The 27,690-nt window shown below is 37.8% G+C and overlaps 3 protein-coding genes across 12 annotated transcripts in view; all 3 read left to right on the top strand.

Annotated features, from left to right (window-relative positions):
* The window catches only part of LOC122079336, a 32,997-nt gene extending 32,239 nt beyond the window's left edge, over positions 1-758 (top strand). For 7 of the 9 annotated variants that reach the window (XR_006140422.1, XR_006140416.1, XR_006140421.1 and 4 more), the window contains 2 exons: positions 81-167; positions 334-758. The gene's annotated coding sequence lies outside the window, so the exon portion shown is untranslated. Of the gene's footprint in view, positions 1-80; positions 220-333 lie in introns of those variants that run through there. The other 2 variants (XM_042645719.1, XM_042645717.1) reach the window with 2 other exon arrangements.
* A 5,678-nt stretch (positions 759-6,436) lies between these two features.
* LOC122079180 (glycine-rich cell wall structural protein-like) lies at positions 6,437-8,199 on the top strand. Of its 2 annotated transcripts, none has more exons than XM_042645440.1 (2): positions 6,437-7,321; positions 7,352-8,199. In XM_042645440.1, exons 1-2 carry the CDS (start codon positions 6,904-6,906, stop codon positions 7,936-7,938), a joined length of 1,005 nt encoding a protein of 334 aa, XP_042501374.1. In that variant the 5' UTR covers positions 6,437-6,903; the 3' UTR covers positions 7,939-8,199. The 2 variants fall into 2 exon arrangements, with proteins under 2 accessions (XP_042501374.1, XP_042501375.1); XM_042645441.1 differs by having other exon boundaries at positions 6,437-7,639; positions 7,670-8,199.
* Positions 8,200-10,181: 1,982 nt separating this feature from the next.
* On the top strand, positions 10,182-26,932 carry LOC122078258 (peroxisome biogenesis protein 22-like). The gene is made up of 8 exons (XM_042644162.1): positions 10,182-10,480; positions 13,680-13,904; positions 13,997-14,044; positions 17,974-18,030; positions 18,123-18,224; positions 23,245-23,310; positions 25,169-25,270; positions 26,574-26,932. The coding sequence occupies exons 1-8, from the start codon at positions 10,364-10,366 to the stop codon at positions 26,673-26,675; spliced, it is 819 nt and encodes a 272-aa protein (XP_042500096.1). The 5' UTR covers positions 10,182-10,363; the 3' UTR covers positions 26,676-26,932.
* Positions 26,933-27,690: the final 758 nt, after the last annotated feature.

Here is a 27,690-nt window from a genome sequence, read left to right as displayed (position 1 = left end):
GCTTAGCTCAGTTCCTGTATTTCTTTATTTACCATTCATTAATTGCTATTGCTTAGTTGTCCTCTGGCTCTGGACTGCAGATAAAGGCAAGTTACCCTAGCTAAAGGAGGGGAATGGTACCATGGTCCTGGAGGTTATAGGATTGCAATTGCAAATTCATACCAATTGTAAGACAGTTAAAAGGAAAAATGAAATAACAGTGACTTGTTTGTGAATTAATGTATATGACTGACATGGCGAAGTTGTAGGCTGTGTTTGGTAGGCATTCTAGGAATAGGTTCTAGGTCTAAAACGTATTCTGAAATTCGATTCTTCTCTATTTTCTCCCTACAGAATGCATTCTAGACCCAGAATATATTCCAAGAATTCGAGCGTCTTTGAGATGACTTTTGATGCTTAGAAGCTTTCATGCTGCCCCTGTCGAAGCTAAAGGAGAACACCTTCAACCTATGAAGCTTCTTACAGTATAAATTAAATCAGGTGGTTGTTTGGTATGAGGCTATAAGAGTTAGATTTGGGGCTCAATAACTGTTGAACTCATGATTTCCAGAGATATTATAAATCTTGGTCATGGAAATGAGTGGATCAAAATTTGTCACTTAATTTTGTGCAGTCTAGATTAACTTCACTTCAGAGAACTGCTTTCTACCAAACTGCCATGGTCAGTGTTCAAATTTTGTCCATTTTAGCATCCATGTAATATTTATCCAAACACATTTTCCCTTGTGGACGTATGCATGCATAGCATTTTTTTTCCCCTTTTGGTTTTAGTGGAACCTACAAGGCATTGAAATTTGATTTGTTACACAATTTTGGTTGAGAGTGATTCAAGCATCAATCACAATAGAAGGAAAAAATCTCAGAAATGGTGAGACATGTGGTTGAGATGTTACTTTAAATTAATCATGCAAATGCAACTAATGCATGAAGTGAATCTTGTCAATAAAATTGGTCTTATGAAAAGTTCATCAATTCCAAATCAATGAAGTTTCGTGAAATACATTTTTTTGCCCTTTTGAGCTTCACTATGTTAAGTGATCCATGTGATGATAGAGGATTTTACAAACATCTGGATGGTCAAATTATTCCAAAGTAAGCAAGAAAAGTTGTACAAACTTCAATTCAAAGTTTTTAGTAAAATAACTTAAATGTCATGGAATAGAGATAAATATAAATACAAAATGGCATCTTTTGTAAATTGAGCTATTTTTTCTACTTATTTAAGCTGAAATTGTATCAATAAAATGCTTGCCTGGTTCTTTATCACATGGACTAACCCATATAATGCCATGTGGTAAATAGTGAAACATTATACTTCTTATTGATCGGAAAAAAAATGTAACACATTTTCTGTCATTGAAGTGAACATTCTAATATTTCTCTAGATATGCAAGCACGCTAATTTTGGATAAAGTTTCCTAACTTTAAGAAATATCAACACAGCTTTTATGGACATCTCCAACTCATAGAGACCATGACTTAGTTGTCACCCATCATTTTGATCTGTTTTCTACATGTATTCACCATACCCACATATGCTTTTATCTCAATGTATATCTAGAACACCCATTTATCCTTTAAATTGAAATGGGACATTTTGTTATTTTGTGAAAGAATATTTAAGAAAAAAAAATTATTATTTGTATGTTTTTTTTTTTTTTTTTGGGACTATAATAATGCTTGGAACCGAGTGGAAATTGAAACTGGCCCACCCAATAATAAATGGTTTTTTATCTCAAGTTTATAACCGATTAACATATTGGTCTTGATTTTGAGGGCCGGAAACGTTAAAGAACCAGACCAATCACCTAGAACCGGATCAATTTACACCTTTAGGCTGTGTTTGGTAGCCAAGATAAGAAAAGAAAAGAAAAGAAAAAATTATAATTTTTTTCTTGTTTAGGAAATTCTCTTTGTGATTGACATGTTTTAACCAAGAGAAGATTTTCTTTGAATTTCAAAATTTACCTTGAGAATGATGAAGTTTTTTATTTGCTATAAAAGAAAAATCTTATTAAAACACAAGAAAACATAAAAAAATACAAAAAAAAAAAAAAAAAATCTTTTTTTCTAATAGTAGTCAAACAGACATATATATATATATATATATATATTATCATTTCATTTTTTTTTTTCTATTCTTTTTCAGATTCTTTTTTCCTTCTCTAGGCTACCGAACACAACCTTAGGAGAGAAAAAGAGAGACTATGCTATTTTTGGCATTATTTATGTTTCTATTTGATCTATTTATTAAAAAAAAAAATCATTAATGAAAGTCATTGAGAGATAGGGAGAGAGAGAGAGTCACAATACCGAAACTGTATACTCATCTGAGCTGTCCCTTTTCGTGCAAGCAACCAAATACTCTTTATTTTCTACGTATATTCCTACCTAAGATCATCTCATTCAGGTTAGTTCCCCTTCTCTCTCTCTCTCTCTCTCTCTAGGATTTTAGCCATTAATGCTCTGGTTTGTCGCTCTAAAAGAAAATTAAATTCTGAACTAATATGATCGAGGTAAAAGTCTTTGGACTTTTCTTCTATTTCTTAATATGGGTTTCTGATGTTGACTTCCGTTTCTTGTTGGATCGAGCTCATCTCTGTAAATTGTAATGCTTTGAGTGATTTCTCTTGTTCTAATGTTAAGACACTTGGGAAATCAGAAAGTTTAAGTTTCTCCATGCTTGGTCGGCTTGTTTTGGTCAAGATGGATTTTCCATAAATCCTCATGGAGAACATTAAAAAAAAAAAAAAAAAAGACTTGCCATTCCTTTTTAATTTTACTTTATGGGAATAATTTTAAACTTTGTATCTTAATTTATTTGAGGGCAAGGTTTCTCTAGCCTCCAAAAAAAAAGAGAGAAAGGTTTCTCTAAGCCTCTAAGCCTACAACTTATTCCAATTATACACACATTGATTACTTTGTCAGCGTCAAGGGTTTCCCAATCGGATTGAATGGGATGACAATTTCTCATTCTGTAAAATCATAATTTCGTTCAAATCACACATTGCAGTATACTAATCATGTGATTGGACTCTTATGTTATCTTCAACTCCCCACCCACTATTGTATATGATCGAAAATACCATTTCCCATACTATTCAAAGGGTCAAATCTCCACGATGTGCTTACAATATCGAAAAGGATTTTCCTATACACTACTCAAAGGGTTAGATCTCCATGATGTGGGGATTCTCTCTTTACCATGGGTGAATAGAGACTTGATCCATCATATAATGCCATACCAACCTTTATTTCCCCATAATTGAAGGATTAATTAACCCTAATAAACTGGTATGCATCTTGTAGTTTCTTCTGGTCTTGTTGATGAAAACGGTGGATTCCCAATCAAGAGGAAGTGTGAACTGGATCACGAAATGCGCATTCGATCTTCTGTCGATCGGAGATATGATCGACAACGAGTATTCATGGGACCTTATGGGAAGAGATCTCCGGCTCAAATTAATGTTCTTGTACTGTGACTTCAGTCAGGTGATCTCTAGTGCACCATAGGTACAAAAGAAGAGAGTCTCATACACCTTGCTAACGGGTTATTCCATTACATAGAAGAGGTATTAATTCTGGTTTCTGAACTATAAACTATTCAAAATTTTCTTCTGTGTTTAAGAGAAGGTGTGGTGGAGGTCAAATCAGTAAATTAGTTTGGCCTGGGCTCTTATCTTGGCCTACCCTATGCTTGGCCAATCTAAAAAGTTGTTACCGGTCCGATCCGTATCTAATCAGGTTTTGGTATCAGTCACAGTTGATACTGATATGAATCAACATGGCCGATCTGATACCGATATCGATACTATTCCTAAAACCCTGTTGAGTATGGCATAAAATATATAATTTGTTATATACAGAACTTCCTCAGTGAACAGGTAAAACCAGTTGATAGGAAATCACAACTAGAACATGGCATGAAGCAGCGCTTTCTAATAAATGGGTTGTGATCTTGTTTGGGCACTATGATCCATGACTCAAGAATGCAAAAGAGTAAAAATTCTAGAAAATAGGAATTCTTATGAACGTAATAGCTTTGTTAGTTTTCACCAAAAATAAGTAAACAAATATAGGGAAATATAAGTTTGAAAGGTAGTGTGGCCCCAACATCTAGATGCGCGTGGAGGACGAAATGACAACCCTACCTCTGATGAAAAACGAAAATTTCACCCTAATTGATGCTTCACACAAGCTGCCTTAGAACGAACCTTCTTCCATAAATAAATTGGTTAGATTGGTCAATGCCTTATGTTAACAATTAATATGACCTTAGATATATGATTTAATAGTAAAAAAGTATTCATGTCTCGTCATGGACACCATTCTTTGGGACAAGGTTTTGTTGGGTTGAGTATGCTTCTATTTATTTTCTTTTTTTCTTAGAAAATTATCCTTCAACCATGGAAAATGGTTCACCTACTGCTATCATCCTGGGGTTCACAAACCCCATTAGAATTTTATTATTTTCCGCAAACACTCTCACAGTGTCATCTCTCGATCATCCCACACCAGCAGTGAATGGTTAAAATCCATGTTAGTATCAATAAATTTGAGGGAAAAATTGTTCAACATGACTGATATGGATCAATACATATCAGTATCTATTTCAATTTTAAAACTGGCTGATACCCAATCTGATACCATGAACTAAAACTATACAACAATGCCTAAAGGAGAGGATTCTATATGGACTTGCGTATTGCACGGCTACATAGTTACCCCTCCATGGTTTCAACTGACTCGACCCAACCCAACCCAACCCGACCCAACAACATTCCAAGTAATTAGGCGCCATTGCATCCATATCTTGTTAATGGAGAGTATTGAATTTAACGAATTTCTATTGTTGATCTTTTTGAAGCAGCTGGATTATGCAGTTAATTAAGATCCGTAGCATTCAAGGTATTAGTTAGAAGGGCTTCAAAGGCGGTGCTTGATTGTATATTACATGATATCATTTGTTAGATAAGTTATATATATATATATATATAATTGTAAGTATATATTATTACAATTTAGGATTTTGGGAAATTGCATAAACAAAATATTGATCCCTTTCAAGCTTCATTCCATTACATGTAAGCTCTGGTGGGTATGGAGCAAAAGCAGGTTTAGAGAAACAACATTTTATGGATTCGGTTTAGAGGATTTTGTAGAATTTGATCTCTTCAATAAAGAATGGTGTACTCAGTGAGTGATGCTCTGTTCATTGTGGGATTTGGAGAGGGTTATAATGTACACAGTCTCACTCCCACCCGCATATGCAACCCCGTCCCATATATATAGTCCTTATAGGCGTCACTATACCACTTGTTAGTATGTAGTAATCCTGTGCTCTCTGAATAAGAAGAACGCTACGTGGTAGCATGGATCCTACATATATATAATCCTTCGATCTAGGCGTCACTATACCACTTGGCAGTACATGGGAAGAAGAACGCAACTTGGTCGCATGGCCCCTGGATATATATAGTCCTTCTAGGCAACATTATGCCACTTGCTAGTACATGGTCAACTTGTGCCCTCTACATAATACTGCACTATTGGCCACTTGGCGGTACATGGTAATCATGTGCCATCAGTATAACGCTTCACCATTTGTCACTTGTTAGTACACGGGTTAGTTTTTGTGATAGAGGACCCCACATACAATTCCATGCCAAATTTTAATCCAAAGTAGGCAAAGAAAGTTGCTCAAACTCTTATTCAGAATTTTAGTAAAATTACCAAAATAACATCAAATGAAGATAAAAAATAAAATACAAAATGCAATATTTTGTAATTTTAGCTACTTAATTCCTCTATTCATTTCAAGCTGAAATATACCTAGGAGATGCTTACTAAATGGGACAGGGTTGCATATAAGGGTGAGGGTTTCCGAAAGGGGTGTGGGGAGATGCAAAGGGCAGATGGCAAAGGAAAAGGAGAGGTGAAACTTTTCCTTGAAAGGGGAAAGAAAAAGAAAGAAGAAGTTTAGATAGAGGATTTTGAGTAATATAGGTTGAGTATAGGAGGGTGATAATAATATCCCAACATATAAATATTATTTGTTCTATTTTGAATGGAAAAAATAATATGGCATTGATAAGATTATAACTATTATAACCTCTTTATCTTTCTATCTGTCCTTTTATATATATATATATATATATATATGTAAATATTATAACTTCCTTATCTGATCACCTTGTTTACCACGTTGGGTAGATCCATTAAACTGTGGGTCTCCACTCTCTAGTACTTGTCCCACACGTATGAGTTTTGCATTAACACAAAGTAGAAGTAGGTGGACCATGCATGCCCCAAAAACATGTCATGCTTATTGACTTTCGCCCCTCATGTGCCTATGGTACTTATTGGTACATTAATTTATGTACAGGCCTATGCATTCAACCAAAATATGAAAGATTGAGGGAAACAGCTATTAGAGCATCACAGATGGACTCCACAACCTACATTGAAACTTTGAATTCCATTCACCATCCTCCACATGTTAGATGGTACCCTGTTTATTGATAATTTAATGGAAGTAGAAGGACTATTGAAAGGTGCTTAAGTAGGAGTGAGTCAGTGTGGGGTTGGAGGCAATTGGTTAGTTGAGAGTTGGGATACCATGCAGTAATGGTTGCACCGGCATGAAGGTTCGGATGTCAAAACTGTAAGAATTTTGCAGCTCTCTGAACATGCTAGGACTGCTAAGCCACGATGAAATGTCTTCCTTTCTTATAGAGAGAGAGAGAGAGAGAGAGAGAGAGAGAGAGAGAGAGAGAGAGAGAGAGAGAGATCAACCATATGCCATTCAATGCTACTCTTCCATTTTAAAGCTATAAAAGCCATTCTAGGAAAGCAAATACTGCATATGTATTCTGGTTTCTATTCTTCTCCATTGAAAGTAAGATGGGGAAGTTATTCAAGAATGTTGGAGTGTTTAGCATAGTTCTGATTATTGTTGTAGTGGTGGTCGGGGTAGGGGAAGGGCGGGGAATTGAGAAAGACAACTTTGCTGATGGTTTAGGGGGTGGAGGGGGTGGGGGTGCTGGAGGTGGTGGTGGTGGAGGCCTTGGAGGTGGTGCAGGTGCCGGTGGAGGGTTTGGTAAGGGTGGTGGAATTGGCATTGGGTCTGGGGGTGGCATTGGTGGAGGCGGTGGTGCTGGTGGAGGGGGCGGTGCTGGGGGAGGTTTAGGTGGTGGTGCTGGTGGTGGCTTCGGAGGTGGTAAAGGTGGCGGTGTTGGGATTGGAGGTGGGTCTGGAGGCGGTGCAGGAGGAGGAATTGGTGGTGGCGGTGGTGCTGGTGGTGGAGGTGGTGTAGGAGGAGGTGCTGGTGGTGGAGGCGGTGTAGGAGGAGGTGCTGGTGGTGGCTTTGGAGGTGGTAAAGGTGGTGGTGCAGGAGGAGGAGTTGGTGGTGGCCGTGGTGCTGGTGCTGGAGATGGCTTTGGAGGTGGTAAAGGTGGTGGTGTAGGAGGAGGAATTGGTGGTCGCAGTGGTGCTGGTGCTGGTGCTGGCGGTGGTGCAGGAGGAGGAGTTGGTGGTGGCGGTGGCGCTGGTGGTGGTGCTGGTGGTGGTGCTGGTGGTGGTGCAGGAGGAGGAATTGGTGGTGGCAGTGGCGGCGGTGCAGGAGGCGGACTTGGTGGAGGTGGTGGTGCTGGCGGAGGTGCTGGTGCAGGTGCAGGTGTTGGTGGAGGTGGCAAAGGTGGTGGTGCTGGTGGAGGTGTTGGAGGTGGCATTGGAGGGGGGTCTGGTGGTGGTGCAGGAGGTGGAGTTGGCGGTGGTGGCGGTGCTGGTGGTGGTATTGGTGGAGGAGCTGGTGCTGGTGGAGGAATTGGTGGTGGCGCTGGTGGTGGTGCTGGAGGTGGCATTGGAGGAGGAGGAAGAGCTGGTGCTGGTGGAGGATTTGGGGGTGGATCAGGTGGAGGAATTGGTGGCGGCTTTTAGGAATTGAAAGAGCTATATTTTACTCTCATGTACGAATGAATTGCATAATTTGCTGGGTAATCTTGTAGAATTCCATGCACGTGCATGGAGACTTATTATATATTGCTACCTCTAGCTAGTTTTTTATGTACGTTTCTATATATATTACCCAACTGAAATTTCAATTGTCACCTCTGGCTAGGTTTTTATGTACGTTTCTATATATCTATTACGCCTTCGATGTCCACACACAGTCTCGTGGGCTTATTAGGCTTTTGTTGATATCTTTATTTCGACCATACATCTATACTTAATATCAGCCATGGAATTGGAAGACAAGATCCAGACACAGGGGTTGAGAGCGGGAGAAGGAAGGTGTATTGCAGGTGTGGATGGAGTTGGGATTTAGATCCTTTCCAACTTCCTCCCAACCTCTCCCATGCATGCAACTCAACACCTGGGTGCATGCAGCCCTAGATGTACATGTGAGAGCATAGTTCTAACAAGAATTAGTATCAGATCACCTTTTTCGAGCTACCCATATTAGTTTAGCATGTCTTTAATCTTGATACCTTGGCCGATGGCAATACCATACACTTAAATGGTACAGATCATGGGTAAAAAAATCATAAATTCTTTTTTTCTCCAGGGTATTTATGTTCCATATAGGCGATCCAATTAAATATTGATCCATTTCGATGGCTAATACCCATTTTGATAGCATGTACTAAAACCATCGATGACGGGTAGGAGGGATTAAAAAGAAAAAGGAATTGGAGAGGACCCTCCATGGAGTTCTGGGGTTGCAGCGGGAGATGATGGAATAAGATTCGTCTCCATAGAACCCATGGACGGTAGAGTGATCCCACGGCTGGGGTGACCTCGAGACGTGTACCTAACCTGGGTCTTCCAAGTCATGGGATCACTCTATGGTCCATGGGCTCTATGGAGAAGATCTGGATCCAAGATGATGAGTCCAAGATGAGGACGTGAAAGTGGGGTTAGTCCCACATACTTGTATCAAAAAATAATAATAATAATAATAATAATAACAAAACATATAAAAAGAGTTAAGGTGTTAGGGTATTTTAGGAATTTCAACTTTATTTTCTAAGTAAATATAAGTAATAAATACTTTTGGGGATTAAGTTCATAGCAATAAAAAAAAAAGGATTATGTTAATCATTTTAAAATCCAATCTAGGTATCTAAAATTAATTTAAAACCTATTTATAATGTAATTAATTTTCTTATGCACATGCCGAGTTAATTGAGTGATTGACTAGTTTCGCTGTTCGCTTTGACACAAGGAATGCTACCTGTGATGAGTTACACATAGAGGTGAAACAGGGTCAGGTTGGGCCCATTTTCTTAAAACCCTAACCCAACCCTAACCCAATCCCACTGGGTTTATGCTCAAGCCGGGTTGGGTCGGGTTGACCCTAGCTAGTTTTCTTAGTGGAATCACATTCTAATAATTACAATTCAGTTTTGATTTCAGTTACAATTCCAATTCTTCAAGCCATCCGCTACCTTCAAACTCTGAAAAACATTGATCGTAACTGACCCTCTGCCCCCTAAATTCCTCAAAGTGCCGGCATATGGTAAGAGTCTAAAGATAAAGGGTCTCTTCTACTAATGAAGTTCTATTGTCGGGTTTTCAAAATTTTAGGAAAGCTTCCTTGTCCTATTTTGGTTACTTTATTTATTCACACAACAAGATGCAATGACATTATGGGTTGAGATAAATCTTGGCCACAATTGAAGTTCATGTTGAGAATTATTGCCAAATCTCCCAATGGGCCAAGCCCAACCCAAAATATTAGGCATGTGGAGTTGTTTCCTGTCAATGTGTGCAATGTTTCAGTGTTAACAAAAAAAAAAAAAAAAAAATTCTACATTTTCAATTCTAAAATTCGATAATTCCATTTACTACACTAGAGAACTCAAAATTGAATGCAAATTCCAAGGTCAAGGGTTTCTAGTTTCTACGTTTTGCGATTTTTGCATTTGGAAAGAGTAGAGGGGTTAGGGAGCTAGGGTTTAAAAATACATTATATAGTCATATAATGTATGCTAGGGTGAGAAAATATTATTAGTTAAACACAATAATAATCATGGTTAGACTTAAGACGGATTAGGGTCGGGATGTGTTTTTTATGCCTCAACCTAGGGTTGGGCCGGATTGGCCCTCATAGTCGGGGTACACAAGGTTCGGGCTCAGGGCCGGTTCGGATCGTAAGGGCTAAACTCACACCCCTGGCTACCCGCATACCAATAACGTGAGCATTTTATTGGGGTTTCGAGTCTCTCTGCAAAACCAGTCGTTTCAGGCTTCTTTTGTTGGGGTTTCGATTTTCTCCAATTCATTCGCCAGAGAAAATTACGGTTTTTGGTCTCCACAGAAAATATTGTAATTGAGAGCTTGCTTTGCATGAATCCTTCCTATGTCTACACAAATGTCGGATTCTCTTGCGCAACAAGTAATGAATCTATTGAAGAGACTGGGGAAGCAATTCAACCGTAAGGTTGCAGAGATTGTGCTTATTTTGGTTAATCACAAGGTACAGATTCATCTCTCTTCTGTTTCTATTAGTTTCCTTAATTTTCTGCGAGGACTTACCTGTTTTTCTGCATTCCAAATTCTGAAATTTGAAGAGAATGGTACCATATTTAACTTGTTATGACTTATTCGTTTGGTATGAAGTTGTTCTGGGGAAACACTATTTGTTATAATTCCACAATGAAGAAGTTGTTACTTCATCTTAATTTTTTTCCTTCTCATTGTAAGGTTTTGATTTAAATTTGGTGAGGTTCTCTTCTTAGGTTTTGCATGTTAGAGTGTAACAATCTTGAGAAGACATGGCATGGAGTTGGAGCTTGATTAGCTTGTTTCAAATAGGCTCAGAGATAAATTGACACGCAGAAAAGCAATGTCTGAACCACTTTTTCTGCAATCTTATTTGGTAAAATGTACATCTAGGGGAGTAATCTCTTGGGTATTATAGATACCATATGAATTATAATATTCAATCTATATAACAGATCTCCTCCTCAACTTCTAGTGTCGGTATATAAAAAATTGATAACTAAATGACTGCCTTTAATAATAAAATTGGAGGTTTCTTTATTTATCTGAATTGGTAGTTCACTCAATGCTTTGGCCATTTCAAAATATGGAATTTGGGGTAATCTTAGTATTGTTGAAATAATATTCAAAAAATGGGGAGCGAGTTGAAATGTTCAAACACGTGTTGCTTTTGGATCATGCATTGTCATTGCATGTGAATGATTGAGCACAAAATTCAAGCCTTAGGAACTTAAATGCACAATATTAGATAGACCTACCCTTTGGTTGGAATGAAGATTGAGTTGCATAGATCTAACCTTTGTCTGAGATCATGTTAGGTTTCTATTATTTTAGATAGATTGTCAGACTCATTCACATAGGCATACAATTGGATTAGATATTGAATACAACAAAGTCAAAGTTAGAAAATATCTCAAAAAGATTGGTCAAAATTCTTAAATTGAGACCTATGTGTTTAATGGGGAGAACTTTTTGCATCCAAATGGAAAGATGTACATGTAGTATATCTTTTCTAAAATGGAGATGCTGTATGAATTTGGATCTATTATGCAGCTTCTAAACTGTAGGCTCTTTAATAGACTTTCTTATCTCTTTTCTGTTTTCTACTAGGTGTAGGCCACTTTTATTTTCTTTCTAGCTTATGTTGTGTCATTGTGTGTTTAAAAGTTCTAGTTACAATACCGGTTCAATTTTTTAGTGAGATTTCCTAATTCAAATCAGATTTGTAATCTCCATTTTCTTCTCTTATGGACCCAAGAATTATTCAACTAACTCAATTTCTAAGGTTGCAGAAACAACTAAACTCAGATTTCTGATCTCCATTTCTGTTTGTTTCTTTCTAAGTTTCCATCCATATCTAAGTTTTCAGAAACAACTTATGTCTTCAAAAGCAGATTATAAATCAGGTCAGAGTTAGTTGGAGGCAAGGGTCTGAAGACATCTATTACGCCTGCGGTAATGGGCCTAATATATGAAGAAGAAAACCCCAAAATAGAACTGAAGCAAGACGTAATTAATGACAAAAAGAAGAGAATCAACGACATTAATGAACAAGGAATATCGGGAAAAGAAAAGGGAAACGTAGATGTAAATAATAAGAAAGAGGAAGAGAAAGAGAGATAGCTGTAACTTGGGAGTCAGAATCGTGTGGTTGGGACTACCCCCTTCATTCAATATATAGACTAAGATATTACAAACTCATAACACAAATAGGAAAGAAGACATAACCAAAAAGGAAACTAACTCAAACTTAGCTAACAATTACCCTTAACCCAATACGAAACTAACAAAGATATGCTTGAATCAAATATAATCCCACGGTGTAGAGGTCTATGGTCACCCATAGCCCTTCAACCGACACATGCTCTCATATACTCTAATAGTAGAAATCAAACCAGCAAGATGGCAAGTCACGAGTCTGCTACCTTGAGAAAACAGCAATTGGGGGAAATTGGCAATTATTCTTCCTTCAAACCAATTCCAGTATCCTAAGGTTCAATTTCATTGACCCAAAACCATAAATAAAGTTGTTTATAGCCCTTTATTGATTCCCCTTCCAAAACAAGATTAGACTTAGCAAGGCTTGACACCTTGTGTCTTCATTGGAAATTTTCTTTGTCCATTGTACCATTTGCACATTAAGTGTTTCTCCTATTCCTAAATTACCTTTTGTTATGTGTTGTATTAAAACTTAAAATGGAAACTTAATTGAACAATAAAGAGAGTATTGTGGGATAATTTTGGAAACTTTGAATAATATTTGAGTGTAATTAAAGGTATTGAATACAACCTAACCATAAAAGTGAGATTTGTGAGGATGCACAGTCTTTGTGGGATCGAGTATTGAATATATTCTTCAGAACCTCAGATAATTCTGATTTCCAAAATTTTAAGATTTTTATCTGTTTTTGTGTTCTGAACTGAAGCATAATTATTTCAAAATCAATCAATAACTATTATCCTATGCATCGACAAGTGGTTTGTTGCTTTTCTAGTCTAAGTAGGAATTCCATTCCTAGTCCTATTAGGATTTGGAAACATGGTTTCTACATTAATGCGGCAAGATATTAATTTAATCATACATATGGAATAAGATTCTTTGGATGTTGTCTAAGTCTTATAATATTTGATTAGATACTTTCACCCTTTTAGCTCTTTTTGTAAGCCTTTTGTATTTTTCTCATGAAAATCAATTTAGTTATGTTTAGAAAACATTGTGTGTTGAAACAATCAAATGGATCAGTTCATTCTTTATTGTGCAAACTCTGGTGACTCTGTGGATTAATTTCCGATTGACAACCTAACAACATCCTTTGGGGAGCATCTCAGATGCAGAATATGCACGAGACACAGAAGCCAGATGGTGCCCTTTTAAATTTAGTGTGCAGATTGTTAGCTTCTCCAGGTTGTAGCGCTAAAGATTCCAAAAGCTGATATTTCTTTTGGTGACCCCTTTTAACCCACATAATTGGGAGAAGCTGGAGTCTCAGAAATGAGAATCTGAATAACAGAAGTTGGAGAACCTCTCCCCTAGAATGAATTAAAAGCTTCTCTCGATTTTAGTCCTGAAGTGGGAGGGGGTACAAAGACAAAGAAGAACTACTTTGCAGATTATTTTGTACAACTATCCATTGGATACGTTGCATGTACACTAACATAATCTTATATTTTAGAGTGCTGGGTCACTGGGAGCTCTTGCTGGATTTGCAATTGCCATAATTTTTTCATGGAAGTTTTTGAGATCTACTGGTAGACCACAAAGACGTCAGCAGAAACCAACAGGTCCTGCATCTACGAGTAGTACTCGAGCAAATGAAGATGTTTCCTCCTATGAAGCTCGTCGACTAGAACAGAGTGTAGAGGGTGTGGACTTAATTGAGTTCCAGTCTCCAACAAAGGTAACATATTATTTGTTATTCCAGTTGCTGGATTAGGGTGTTTTACATAAACCTTATGCTTAAGCCAAACTGTCCGCCTGTCCTTTTTGTAGCCGACACTTGGGCAAACAGTGAGAAAGAAACTAGACGGAAGCCGAAAGGTACACCTACTAATCCTTGAAAAATGTATATTTCTTTCTAGGAATCGTGGTGCTTTTACATATTCTTATTTAGCCAGTCATTTTCCAGTGAAGAATACCTGAATTTGTTGATTTTCATAAATCACAATTGGGTTTAGTCTTATTTCTTCAAGCATGCACTTCTACCTTTTCTTTCTTTTCTGAGGAAGTAGTAGTTTTTGTGGCATGTACTTCTCAAAGACCTGAAATAAATGCAATTTACATCCTATAACATATACATTGGTGGTTGTGATGATGGGGATTGAAAACAAAAAGACTTCACTTATTGTTCACTGAGTAATATGCTACAAGACATGGTGTCTCTCTTGGATTAATTAGCTGTTATTTCCAAGGTTTTTAATTTCAGCAGGGTACCCAATTCACCCCCTGTCAAAACCAAAATATTTCGGCAATTTTTTTTTTTTTTGGGGGGGGGGTGGGGGGATGATATTATCAAAATTTTCTGGAAGAGGCAGAGTCATAGAAATGCCCTTTTTGCGCCGTAAACAGTTTAGTTTTTGAGTGAAGCTTTAGGACTGGCTATTTAAGCATAAATACACATGTATGAATCATTAGATTGGAAGAAAAAAGAAGAAAAAAACCTCAAAGTGATAGTTTGGCTTTGGACCCTTTGTTTTTAGTGTATAGCATACTTACTGTATTCTTTCTTTTATATAACCTATTCTACTCATAATTTAGTCCTGGAACAATGAAGAATCTCTCAAAGTTAATCACAACAGTCTTATAGATGAAATCATCAATATATGCAAAGTAACCCAACCCAGGGTATAAATCACTGGGTTGTGAAGATGATGGTACATATGTGGACTCATCGTAACTACTTGGTGGGGCAAGCATATATGGTTGGGGGCAATGGGTATGAGAAGAGCCTCTCCTCAAACGATGACCCACTTTGTGACTGACCCTCAAACTCAGTGGAAACTTAAGAATCACAACTATATTGGCCATATCCACCATACCCATCATATCCAGTACCCTACCCAAGACTTGGGCCTCCAAGAGTGCCAGAGAAGCTTGTAATCTTGGATTTCACATCGATGCTATCTTCCTCCTCATATGGTCTAAACTTACGATGCAAAGACATGCACTGTGGTCGACATCTTATATGGCATGGTCAAACTGTCTCCCTTGTAGGGGGTCATCGGTCAAGTTTTGTTATTCCTCTTCCTCTCCCCCTTCTTGGACACCACTTACAGCAGCAGGCTGATCATCATCATCATCAAACTGGGTGTCTGCGAGTGTATCTGAACCTCAAGCCATATACAGATATACTCATCCACATCAACACCCATTTGATTTGCCATATAGCATAGTTATCAAGGTGTCGCCTAGGCGACAAGGAAACTCAGCTTGGACTAGCGCCTTGGTCGCCTAGGTGCCGCCTAGGTGATGCCTAGGTGCCAAGGTCTCGACTTGATTTTTTACCATCCTCCATTGCCTTGGTCGCTTTGTTGCCTTGATAACTGTGCTTTATAGGGGTTAGGCCTACCCCAGTTAGATCCATCACTAGATCGTCTCTATCCCTACCCACTCTACCAAGGGTCCTTCTCCTATGACTGCACCTTGGAAATGTCGGCGAGCTCAATCTGGTCACTGTCGTTCTCCATCCCCATGAGTACGTGCTACATCTTCACTCTCATATTGTAGTGTATGTACACCAAGTCTGCCAGACATGGGAACCTAATCGGTTTTGCCTCTTGGATAGGATGAGCAAAAATGTACTCTAGTTTCGCTCACATCTGGATGCGGAACATGTCTGTTAGAGTTCCTTGATTTCTATTGTCCTCAATTCTTGTGTGTCACCCCTATACAACACCCACCATTTAGCTGCATTACAACAATAAGACATGTCATTTGCATTTCGCATGTCTTAACATGGATGTAAGTAAGATAATAAGATTGAGAAATTGCGTACAACATCAGTATTTGCCTGGCCAGCTGCTACAACGGGTGTTCCAAAACTTCCCGTTAACACAGAAGAACAGGTTTTGGATTATCTCATTGAATCATGGTTACATCATATATATATATATATACAATGGTGTAAACCTTAATCAAGTGTGAGTGTAATCCTATCTGAACAAGGAAACTACACACACACTATACACACGTGATAATAAGATATTGTGATCCACTCAAGATGGGGAACTAGATATTCGGTTTCCTAAATTAGGGAGATCACAATATGCGTTGATACACCCCCCTAAGGTGAAGAGTCTAAGGCTCTAAGCATCGAATCTTCAGCTTGTCACGGATAAATTGGAAACGCGTTGTGGGGAGAGCTTTAGTGAGCACATCAGCAAGTTGATCCTTTGTAGAATAAACTGAACAGTAAGCTGATGTTTGACAAACTGTTCACGCACAAAATGGAAGTCGATCTCCACGTGCTTGGTGCGGGTATGAAACACCAGGTTGGCAGACAAGTATGTGGCATCGATGTTGTCACATCAGAGGGTCATGGGACCACTAAGAGGAAAACCAAGCTCACAGAAGAGAGACTCCAGCCACATCAGTTCAGTGGAGGAGCCTTATACTCGGCCTCAGTGGAGGATCTAGCGACGGTTTTCTACTTGCGAGATGTCCAGGAAATCAAGTTGGGACCAAGAAAAGTGGCGTACCCCCTAGTAGAGAGTGTCGATCGTTTGAATTGCTTGCCCAATCTACATCACTAAAGGCCTAAAGACCAACGAAGGCAAAACATTCTAGGAGAAGACCGTATAACTGAGTAGCCTTGAGGTAATGCAGGATGAGTTTCACCAATGTCCAATGGCCGTCAGTGGGGGAATGCTTGTATTGGAAAGCCTTATTGATAGCAAAGCTAACATCTGGTTAGATGAGGGTAATATACTGAAGAACACCCACGATAGACCGGTAGCATGACGGGTCAGGCATCAACGACCCCCTGTAGCAAATGGCTTGAGGGTGGTAGACATGGGCATCTGGAGAGGCCTACAATTGACCAAGCTGGCTCGTTTGAGCAAGTCATCAATGTAACGAGTTTGGCAGAGGAGAAGGCCCTTTGAATGTGGCAAGGCCTCAATCCCAAGGAAAAAATGAAGCTGGCCGAGGTGTTTAATTGAGAATTCCTTAGCCAGTTGTTGATGAAGATAGACACCTGGCCGGAATCACTGCTGGTCACAAGTATATCATCAACGTAGACGAACACATAGACAAGAGTGGGACCCTTGTGGTAGATAAACAAAGATGGGTCTAGTTGTTAGTTTGTTATTTCATTCACTTAAGTGTTGGTCCTAGTTGTGGACCCAATCTTGTAATTTTCCATTGCTTAACTTATGTTAGAAGATCCCCCCAACCTACGGTTTGAGTATTTTTCTCACTACTCAAACTGTGGGCTGTGTTTTCTTGTTTTCTCTCGTCCTCTCTTCTTCTCAACTTCGCTTTTCTCCTCTTCTTTCTTTCTTATGTTCAGTTACTGATTCAGGTTCTGTTACTGTCACAGTGGATATAGTTGCTTGTGTGTTCATTTGTTGTATCTTGAAGTTATATATACCAGCTTCCTACTTTAATATTTCTGCTGAAACTTTTTTTTTGTTATTGTGCCCCCCCACTTGCATGGATAGTTGTAATGGTGGAATGGTTACTTGTAAAGTATAATTTTATCTTGATGCTTAATGTGCCTTGGATCCTAATGATATAGATATGATACAGTATTATGTGACCTAATTTGGTTACAACTTACGAGTAAGAATAATTTTCTGTCCGAAAACACTGTTGTATCTTGTGTTTGACTGTTTTCAATGAATGATGATTCCATCATTCTTACTTGTAACAATCAATTGGTGGAGGATAGTTGTCTTTAATATCTATCTCATGTAATATGGAAATTTTGATATTGAATTTTCTTATAAAACCTTTGTATTTATAAACAGATGACTTGCCAGCTTCTTGGTGTAATTCTTGAGGAGAGAAGTCCTGAAGAGCTTCAGGTTGATAAAGAAAAAATAATAATTTTTTTTCTTTTATAATTTAATAATGTATAATGAGTGAAAAAGTAACTCTTGAGATTTCATTTTGTTAGGAGCATGCCACTGTGAGGCCTTCTGTGGTGGAGGTGTTGCTGGAAATTAGTAAATATTGTGATATTTATCTGATGGACAGAATTCTTGATGATGAAAGTGAGGTGAGCAGAAAACTAAAATTGGTATTTCCCCTTCTGTATACCTCTTTGATATCTGTTTCTTTATGCTTATAATGCAATTGTGGAGAAGTCTTTAGTTACAGCTTGTACAACTGTATGTTAAATTGTATTCTACCTGAGTCTCACATCTATCGCCTGAATGTTTGAAAACCTCTTGTTTGGAATGTTCCTTCTCATGCCAATTATAGAACTTTTGATTTTTTTTCCCCTTTGATTTAATTGGGTTCAGAAAATGAGAATAATAGTACAACTCTACCAACACGAGGTTGAACAGTGTACCTCTGAATTATTTCCATTTATATATTTGTTAAGGGAGAGGGTTGGGCATGCCGCCAGCTTTTGGTAAGCTAGCGGTATGCACCAATCGCAGGCCTGGACACAGGAGGATGGCAAGGGGCTCTTTTCCAAAGGAGGAGGAGAGAGGATGACACATACTGGGCACCTTGGAGGCATGCCCACTGCCCAGCCTTTTCCCATTTGTTAATTTGATGAAAAGACACTGAGCTCACATATTTTGTTTTTGTTTTTAATCTGTTATGTTCCTTATTTGTGGAAATCTAGAATATAGGAGTCTGATGGAAGAACGAGCTCATTCCCTGAAGGTCTTTCATGAGTACTCATGCACATCAACCGGGATCTCTAGCTTCCCTTACTCTCTGTTTGTTTGAATGGTAGTGATACAGGCAGACACATAACAGATAACACAAAAAAGGCTTATTTTAGCCTATATTAGTCATGGATATACATATGTTGGGCTTATGATATATTGGGTTTTTGTCGTAATGGGCCTATTTTATGGGCAGGGGTGTCAATCGGTTGGACCTGGTTGGTTTCGGTTGGGTTGACTTTGGTACATAAGGTAGGTGTGATCAAGAGCATGATCACCTCCATTGAATGTGGATTGAGCCTCTATTTTGGACCTTTGATTTGTATGTATATTATTGTAATAATAAAGGCTAGATACATAATATAGTTGTTAAAGTTGTTTTGAGTCTTTTTGTTTACGGGAAACAACTTCTTTGCAAAGCGGAGGTAAGGCTGCATACATTATGACCCTCTCCAGACCCTACAGTTGCAGGAGTCTCGTGGGTACACCTTTTTTTTATTTTAGTCTTTTTATTTAAGCAAGAAGCCCCTGTGGTTTGGTTTGGGTCAGTTTAGTTTCAGTATTTGGTCCAAAACTGACCCATGGTTCAAGTTTTGGTTTAGATCTAGTTCATAGGTTCATCAAAATTGTGGGCTAGTGTTCGGACTTTATTTCCTTTTATGTTACTATTATTAAGTTGTTTACTGAGGTTGGGATATGTCCAGTCGTGTTGTAACTACTAACTAGCCGTCAAAGTCCTAGTTGGATAGAACTTCACCAAACACAGCCTGCGTATGGAGTAGTTTTCCCCTTCGGTTTGGTATTTTAATATTAAGTTGTTCGATCAGTTAGGGACTCTCCTCTTAGTTTGAGCAAGAGTAGAAGTTATCTTATAAAGTATGGGTTGTTATTTAGGTGGTTGAGTCAAGTTAAAATACCTTCCAAATACTGTTGGTTGATGGAGGATTTCTACTGTGCTTGAACTTTGTTTTTCTAGTTTTATAAATACATGTAAAAGGCTCAATGATGGGTAATGTAGGAAGAGTACAAGAAACTAACCCCCACAATTTATAACCCCAAACAAGACGAATAGGATCAGGAAACAAAGAAATAAGACTCTTAACTAAACCCCCAAGGATATAATACCAATATAGGAGCAAAACCAGCCCAAAACCCAACCCGATAGGAGAGAGAAAGACCTACTATAGAGATGGAGAGAGAGAGGTGTGGCCAGGTCTGTAGGTCTCCCATTGAGTTGCAAATTTGGTCGATTGTAGGGCCCAGGGAGGGTACAAAAACCCCCAAATATGAAGAGCTTTTGACGGATGATTTGAGAGTTATGCACTTTCTTGATTTCAGATCTAGGAGAGAGAATGAGAAGGATTTTGCAGGAGCAGAGATATTGCATAAATTCAACCAGGGAGGGAGAAATCACATAAAGAAAAGGGGGGAGAATCATTAACAGCCCTATGGCTCTCAATACTAACTCAATTCATCATTCTTCAAATTTGTAATTATGAGTACATAGGCTCCTCTATTTAAAGAGGGCAGAATAGCAATCCTATCATAACTAGGAGTTGGTTTCCAAATAGGACTAGACACTCTTAGTAGGACTTGGACTCATAATAGGATTAGGACTATAACTCCAACATGGAGTAGGTAACTAACTAACCTAAACTAACTAATAACTGAAATAACAAAGGAAATAGACTTAAAATAGGACTCTAACTAAACTAATGAATTAAATCCCGTTTTCCTACTTTCTACCCATATTTTAGGCCTATTAGAGTGGCCCATTACAAAGAAAACCTATAGGATCAATGGCTCAACACATACATAACCCAACCCAACCCAAGGCTTATTTACAATAAAATAAGTCCATTAACTGACTTATCTACATCAATGGGTTTCTAGAAGCCTAAGATTACTATGTTCAGAAATCCAATGTAACCGGAAACACAGTAACATGTTTAGAAACCAGATTAACAAACAACACCAACAACTCAGCCTTATCCTGACTAAATGGGGTTGCTTACATGGATCCTTGCCCTCCAATCAGCTCTATCCGACATCATACTTGATACAAGGCCTATGCTATGCATGCTTTTATCACCACTTCTCTTAAAATTCATTTTGGGTCTGCCCCTAGCTCTTTTAGTTCCTTCAATCTGAATCAAATCACTCCACATTGGAGCATTCAAAGGCCTCCGTTGAAGATGGTTATGCTGCCTCAAACTACTTTCTAGTAGCTTATCATGTACTAGAGCTACTCCCAAATGAACTCTAATATGATCATTCCTTACTTTCACTCATCTATCTCAACATCCTCATCTTCGCTACACTGTTTTTATCTACATGATGCTTCTTGAACTGCCCAATATTCCGCACCATACATTAAAGCCGGTCGCATGACTCCTATAAAGTTTTCCTTTTAAGTTTTAAAGAAATACGTAGATCACACAATACTATGGACACACCTCTCCACTTCATCCATCTTATTTTAATTCTTTGAGAAACATCATCCTCTATTTCACCTTCTTTAGTTATGATTGAGCCCAAATACCTAAAATAATCACTTAATAATTGGTCGGCTGGTTCCAGGTTTAACCGATTGGTAAATTGGATGGGTGCATGTAATGAACCTTTTAATTTTAGTTAGTAAATAAAGTGGCAAATTTTATTTTATTTTTAGAATCTTAATGTTGGTTATCTCATATTTGAGAATCAGGTGTTGGATGTCTAGTAAAGTTGGGATTTTAAGTTTTCTTGAGTTTTTATTAATCACTTTGATTAGTAGCTGGAAGTTTACTGGAACTCTGTTTAATGAACTTATATATATATTGGAATATATCCAACTAATGTGTGGGTTGCTCCATTGCGACCTAGTGGACTTGCGTTCAAGTTGGGAAACAGCCTTTCTGTGAAGTGGGGTAAGGCTGCATACATTATGACCTTCCCTGGACCCTGCAGTGGCGGGAGGCTCATGCACTGGGTATGCCCTTTTTAGGTGGATATATCCAACATTCCAACCTATGGTGATACAATCTTATTTAAGTTGAAACGAGTTTTGAGCTTTGTTGTTAGTGCCCTGTGGGTTCATGATGGATATGGATTTCTCTGCTGCTATGGTTTTGGATTCCCAACCATTCTTCTCTCTTCTACTATATAGTTCTCACTTTAGTTCCAGAAATCGTATTAATGGTTTTAGAAGTTGTTCCAGTCCAATTCCAGACATTTCTATGTGATCTGAAATTGTCTTGTTCTTCATTTAAATTGATTTCTGTGATTAAGCTTCAATTTCCTTTATTTAAAACTGCTGCTTATTTTGAGATCTGAATTCCCAATCTGAGATTCCATGTTCTATTATTCCATCAAGTTTAAATCTGTTTCTTTGATTTCAAGGCCCTAGTAATCTATTGTGATCTGCAAGTTTAACCTGGAGATCTTACCATTCTACTCTCGGGACAAATCTTGCCTAGCAAACCAAGAGAGATTTTGATCTTTATTGGTTAGCAAGGTCTGATTGGACATGTGTACGTTTTTTCAAATTTCAGGTTACCTGACCTTTATTTTTTACTATTCTGAGTACTCAGTTGCTGTCCTGGTCACAGTAGGAATTGTAATCCCCAGTCCTATTAGGATTTGGTAATCTAGTTCTTACACGGGAGATGGCAGAAAAATGAAGTAGAAGAAGCTGTACTGAAACAGAAACTCAGAAAGAGGAAGATATCATTTTGCCAAAATGGAGTGTGAGATTTTGGGATTAAATTTACCACCAACATTCCAGAAAAATTACCAGATCCTGTTGAATCATACTTTTAAATTTCTGGGTGTGCAAGGCCCCCCCTCATGATCCTGGATCACTTTCCTCAAATGACCCATACAAAAATTGATTTCTTGTCATGGACAGTAAAGGACAAATAGTAACTCTATATCTAATTTTTTTTTTTTTTGGGTTGTGGGAGGATGGAACAACTGGAACCTTATTGATAAATTTCTCCTGCTATCTAAAAATTAATTTAACATACATATTTTATCTTATTAACTTGAAAAAGAATGTCGTGATGAATTATTTGAGTGATATAACGCTGAAGAGATATTTGTATTCTGTGAGCATTTCAAATTACTTTTTTATCATACTTCAATCATATGTCACATCTCCTTTGCATAATGACTTCTGGAACATCTTAGAACGAAAAACTTTTGGACATACAGGTTATTCAGCTACTGAATATTTTCCATATTTTTGCTATATATAACCACTATGTGGTGCAAGTTATTTATCCTTGCGTGCTTAGTGCTAATGGTCTTCAATTCTCAGTTAAATAAAATATTTGTGAAGAAAAAAAATGGTGAACAAGATATTTATTTCTCGAGATCATGGTATAACTTACAAGAGAAGTTGCAACTTTACAGGAAAGAGTCCTCTCAGCTCTAGAGAATGCTGGGCTTTTCAGAACAGGAGCTTTGATGAAAGACAAGGTAAACTGTGACAAGGAACATACAACCAACCCACTTAACACACACGCACATTCACATTCTATCATTCTATGTCAACCAACCCACTTGACACACACACACACACACACACACACACATATTCTATGTTGCTGATGCAGACCCAAATAGAACTGTGAACAGAAAATCATGCAAAAAGGATGAGTGACTTTCCAAAAATAGACAAAAGAAAGTGACGGATATAGCTAATTGTCTAATTTCTTGTCACACGATTCTTCCAAACACTAAAATTGATTAAATGGTTTATCAAGCTCTAGAAATTCTTCTAGGATTCTCCTGCATCAAATAACGCAGGGAGGGGTTACATGCACAAAATAGCCTGCTGTAATGAGGCAAAAACAAAGAGAGAAGGGAGAAACAGGCCTAGATTTAAGCCCAGATTCTATGGTCAGGGCAATCACTGAAATCAGAATGGTAAATAGGACACAGTTTTTAAAGCAAAGAAGGGAAGAGAAAACCTGTTTTCCTCAAGTAGAACACTGGTTTTCCCATCAAACTGTAGGATTGGAGACCATCTCATACACCAAAATCTCTCTGAATTCGTATGGGGTATGACCCTATTTTTAAAGACTAATTTGACTCACTCAGAATTCCTAGACCTACTAAACAAGTGCCCCTTTTTACCTAAACAGATTCTCATTGACCAAGATTTCCATCCCCAAATGGTCACCAGAACAAAATTTACGACTAAGCTCCCGACAGTGCTTGCCCAATCTCTACATCCACTCTAACATTAAAGAGGTTCCAAAAGCCCAATTATGGCTTTGCAGCCTGTAATGAGGAGGTCTAGTACGGGGCTCAGTGAATCAATGCTGTGATGCCAGGAAAGCAAATTAGGTGGTATTTTGCATTCCAAATTTCAAGACCAGCACTAATATGTTTACTGCCCAGATGAATCTGAGGTATGAATTTCTACATGGCTGCTGATACCACTGGATTATCAGTGGGAGGTCTGTCAATTGTTTTGCTTTGAAAGATGAGCTGAGAGAAGTACAGTGACTTGCCTTTATGATGTTAACAGACCAAGTGAAGAAAATAGGTGACTGGAGCATATGGTATACTTGAATGCAAACTGTGGGAGGTCTAGATCAATAATGATCAAAAGCTGTTATGAGTTGTCCTCATAATGATCAGATGTGCTTTTCATTTCAACCTAATGGTTTGCAGGTTGCCAATCTTTATATGAATCTAATGGAGACATTGCCTAATTTTTTCATCATGATTCCTGAACCAATTAAGGTCACTGTGGTTGAACTGAAGTTCCAGCAAGGAGTCAGAAGTGTCTGATATTACAAGTAGATGGAACAATGTTATAAGCTTCTGATAGTCCTTTTGGAGTATGAGTCCTTTTCATACAGTTTTATTCCTTGGCCTAGTAAAGTACAGAGAGGCTGATCCTTTTGGGTTGCCTTACTGGTTTAAGATTAAAATCTGTTATCAAGGAGGGGAATAATTCTAGGCTTTTGATTGGGCAATGCCAATAATCATTGAATTTTAATGGCAGCTTCTAAAGCCTTCAATTATTGCTCATACAGCGTAGACAAATTTTTTTATTTCCTTCTTATATGTGATGCTCTTTTAACAGAAAATGGTCAATCTTGATGGTGCAGCTAATCAAAGTATCACACACTTTTAGCTTATGTACCTTCTATATTATTTAGATCTAGAATGGGATCTCATAGCCTAGTGGTTGATAGCTCTTCAAATTTTCTGTTAGCAAGTACTGGTTACATTCTAATATCTTCTATTATTGGTTCTCTATACGTATGATTTTCAGTTTTTGGTTTCTGACATCCAATGATTAATATCAAACTTGCTTCAGCTTCTTTTCTGCAGCACTGACAATGGGCGATCATCTTTTGTTCGGCAATTAGAACCAGATTGGCACATTGACACAAATCCAGATATTATCTCTCAACTTTCTGTAAGTTCCAGAACTCTTCGCATATGGAATTATTCTGTGGAGGTGTGGTCTGTGTTGTACCTATTCTGTAGCTTGTGAAGTTGCACCCAATGGAAGATTAATTGACTCATATGGGCTTCCAGTTAGCATTTGATGTTATAGGTAAAAATGGACCAATATCATGTGCTATTGTGCATCATGAGTGCTAAAATGCATCACCATATACTCCATAACGGATTCAGTTAGGAGTCGCGGTGTGGAGGGCCGCTTATGGGCTTAGGCGACAAGGTGCCCACCTAGGTGCCTTAGTATTTTATTTTATTTTATTTTTTTTAATGTATCCATTATTTGTAAAGCAATATAATTATGCTTACAGCTTCTTTTTTTTTTTTTTTTGGGGGGGGGGGGGTTTAACATGCTTACTGCATGACAGCAACAATGATATTGATTGAATCTATACACTAATTAACATTATTACAGTGTTATAGCAACAACATTATTTAGAGGAGAAAAAAACACAAGTAAACAAGAGAAATGAACTAGTGAAGTCCGATGTCTTTCTTAATTTATTTATTTAGCTATTTTTTGGGTACTAAGTGATCACATGCTTCTCACGTATACACAAATTTGTACACAAGCCAATAAAAATGTTAGAAACAACATTATTTAGAGGAAAAAATGTAAGTAAAAAAAAATTGACCTCCCAGGGACCTAGGTGCCTGCTTTTTGAGTAAGAGTAAGGCGGGTGGACTGTGCAGCTGTTGGAAACCTGCTTAGACACCACGTAAGCGAGGCCTTAACAATTATGCTCTCGTCAAACCTAAATTCCACCTTATGTTTGTGGCAAGTTTCATTTACTTATTCCCACTCTCAGACAAACTGTGTTAAACCCCATTCTGGGCCAATGGATACTTTGTACCCTCAATTACTCTTGTTACAAATGTGAGATGTATTTGTACTTGCACTGGTCATCCCCCCAGTTTAAAACTAACAATGATATAGGATCCAGCAACACTATAGAACTAAGTAGCAATTTCATATTGAATTCTGCAGTGATTCTGTTTTGTTCCCTGCCCTTACTTGTGTCACTGATCTTGCACAATAGTTGCACCAACGAAGTACATTAGTTAGAGAAACCTGATAATAATCTGGCTCGGTATTTGAATATCATCATCAGTGCCACATATGCTGATTGATAGATAGAGATATGTGCACCTACCTCTTGGTTTGTGTATTAGTAGCGTAGTGCAGCACACCGCATGTCTTCTTGTTGAATTGATTTACTCTCTCTGATTAATACTGAACTATTTTGTGCTTGCTTCAGAGATTCATTAGATACCAACTTTACATCTCACCAATCAGATTGAGCATCGAAAGGTCTAATGTGTTCTGCTCTGGAAGTTTTGATTCCTTTTTTGTAGAATAAAGAGATGTGTAGAGATTTTTATTTAGCCCATGGATTGTAAATTGTAAAACAAGAGAGAATTTGTTTTGTTTTGTTTTTATTTTTTTTATTTTTATTTTTTTTTATTTTTATTTTTTTTTGAGGGGGTGGGGATTACATTTTTCATGGTTCTCTTTTTGGAAATGATGCGATTATACATATGTAAAAGGTTGTAATTCTAAGGCCTGGCGCATTCATTTGACTCTCATTCATCCTAATTAATGCTCGGCTTCCCACCATTGCATCTTTGTATAACCAGTTGATTTGTAGCCTTAATGGACCGTGGGAGTTGGGTCTATCCATAAGGAGACTTTCCTCTTTGCCTCACCTGGAAGAGGTTTTGGAGGATTGTCACTGGGCCCTAAAGTTTGGTACCCCAAACAAAGATGGACCCCAAAATCTGGTTTGGTGGCGTCTGTAGCAAATACTTGAAAAAAAAATTTTTTTTTTCTAATGATTTTTTGTGAAGATTTGGTGGTTAATAATTTGTGAATACGCCATTTGAGAGTGTGATGTGATAATTCTAACCGGCTGATATATATATATATATATATATTTATTCCACATGTTAAATTTTAGTTCAAGATTATGTACACTTACACTATGTTTGATTGCAAGGGATATTTAAAGGGAAAGGGAGTGAAGTCTTTGAATTCAAGAAAAAAGGAAAAATAACTTTTGTAATCATTACCTTGTGATTGTATAAATTGTTTAAATTTATTACCATATACAGTAATGATATATTTTACATGTAATTTTTATTTGATAGCAAAGGTTTTTGGATACGAAGAAAAGTAAAATTTAAGTAGAAAAGAACCCTCTGCTTGCGTGTGTCCATGTCTAGATATAACAAGTGTGGAAATAAGTATTGCCTTCGTGTTGAAGATGCTCGCTTGGCCCTCCCATTGCTGTGCGCATTAGCGTGTACTTGTGCTAGCGTGCAACGTTCTCTTGCACAAAATTTAATAACTAGATATGGAATGATTTGGAATTGGTG

Source organism: Macadamia integrifolia, chromosome 5 (assembly GCF_013358625.1).
Source record: "Macadamia integrifolia cultivar HAES 741 chromosome 5, SCU_Mint_v3, whole genome shotgun sequence".
NCBI lineage: Eukaryota > Viridiplantae > Streptophyta > Magnoliopsida > Proteales > Proteaceae > Macadamia > Macadamia integrifolia.
The sequence above is the reverse complement of the archived record's forward strand: the minus strand, read 5'-3'. Positions and strand labels throughout refer to the sequence as shown.

What these genes read in the sequence shown, in the direction of transcription:
- LOC122079180 (XM_042645440.1), top strand. Translation starts at nt 6,904, where the DNA reads ATGGGGAAGTTATTCAAGAATGTTGGAGTGTTTAGCATAGTTCTGATT. An exon ending in TGGAGGTGGTGTAGGAGGAG is followed by an intron (nt 7,322 to 7,351) that starts GTGCTGGTGGTG and finishes GTGTAGGAGGAG; the next exon opens with GTGCTGGTGGTGGCTTTGGA.
- LOC122078258 (XM_042644162.1), top strand. Translation starts at nt 10,364, where the DNA reads ATGTCTACACAAATGTCGGATTCTCTTGCGCAACAAGTAATGAATCTA. An exon ending in AGTTCCAGTCTCCAACAAAG is followed by an intron (nt 13,905 to 13,996) that starts GTAACATATTAT and finishes TCCTTTTTGTAG; the next exon opens with CCGACACTTGGGCAAACAGT. An exon ending in GAGCTTTGATGAAAGACAAG is followed by an intron (nt 23,311 to 25,168) that starts GTAAACTGTGAC and finishes AACTTGCTTCAG; the next exon opens with CTTCTTTTCTGCAGCACTGA.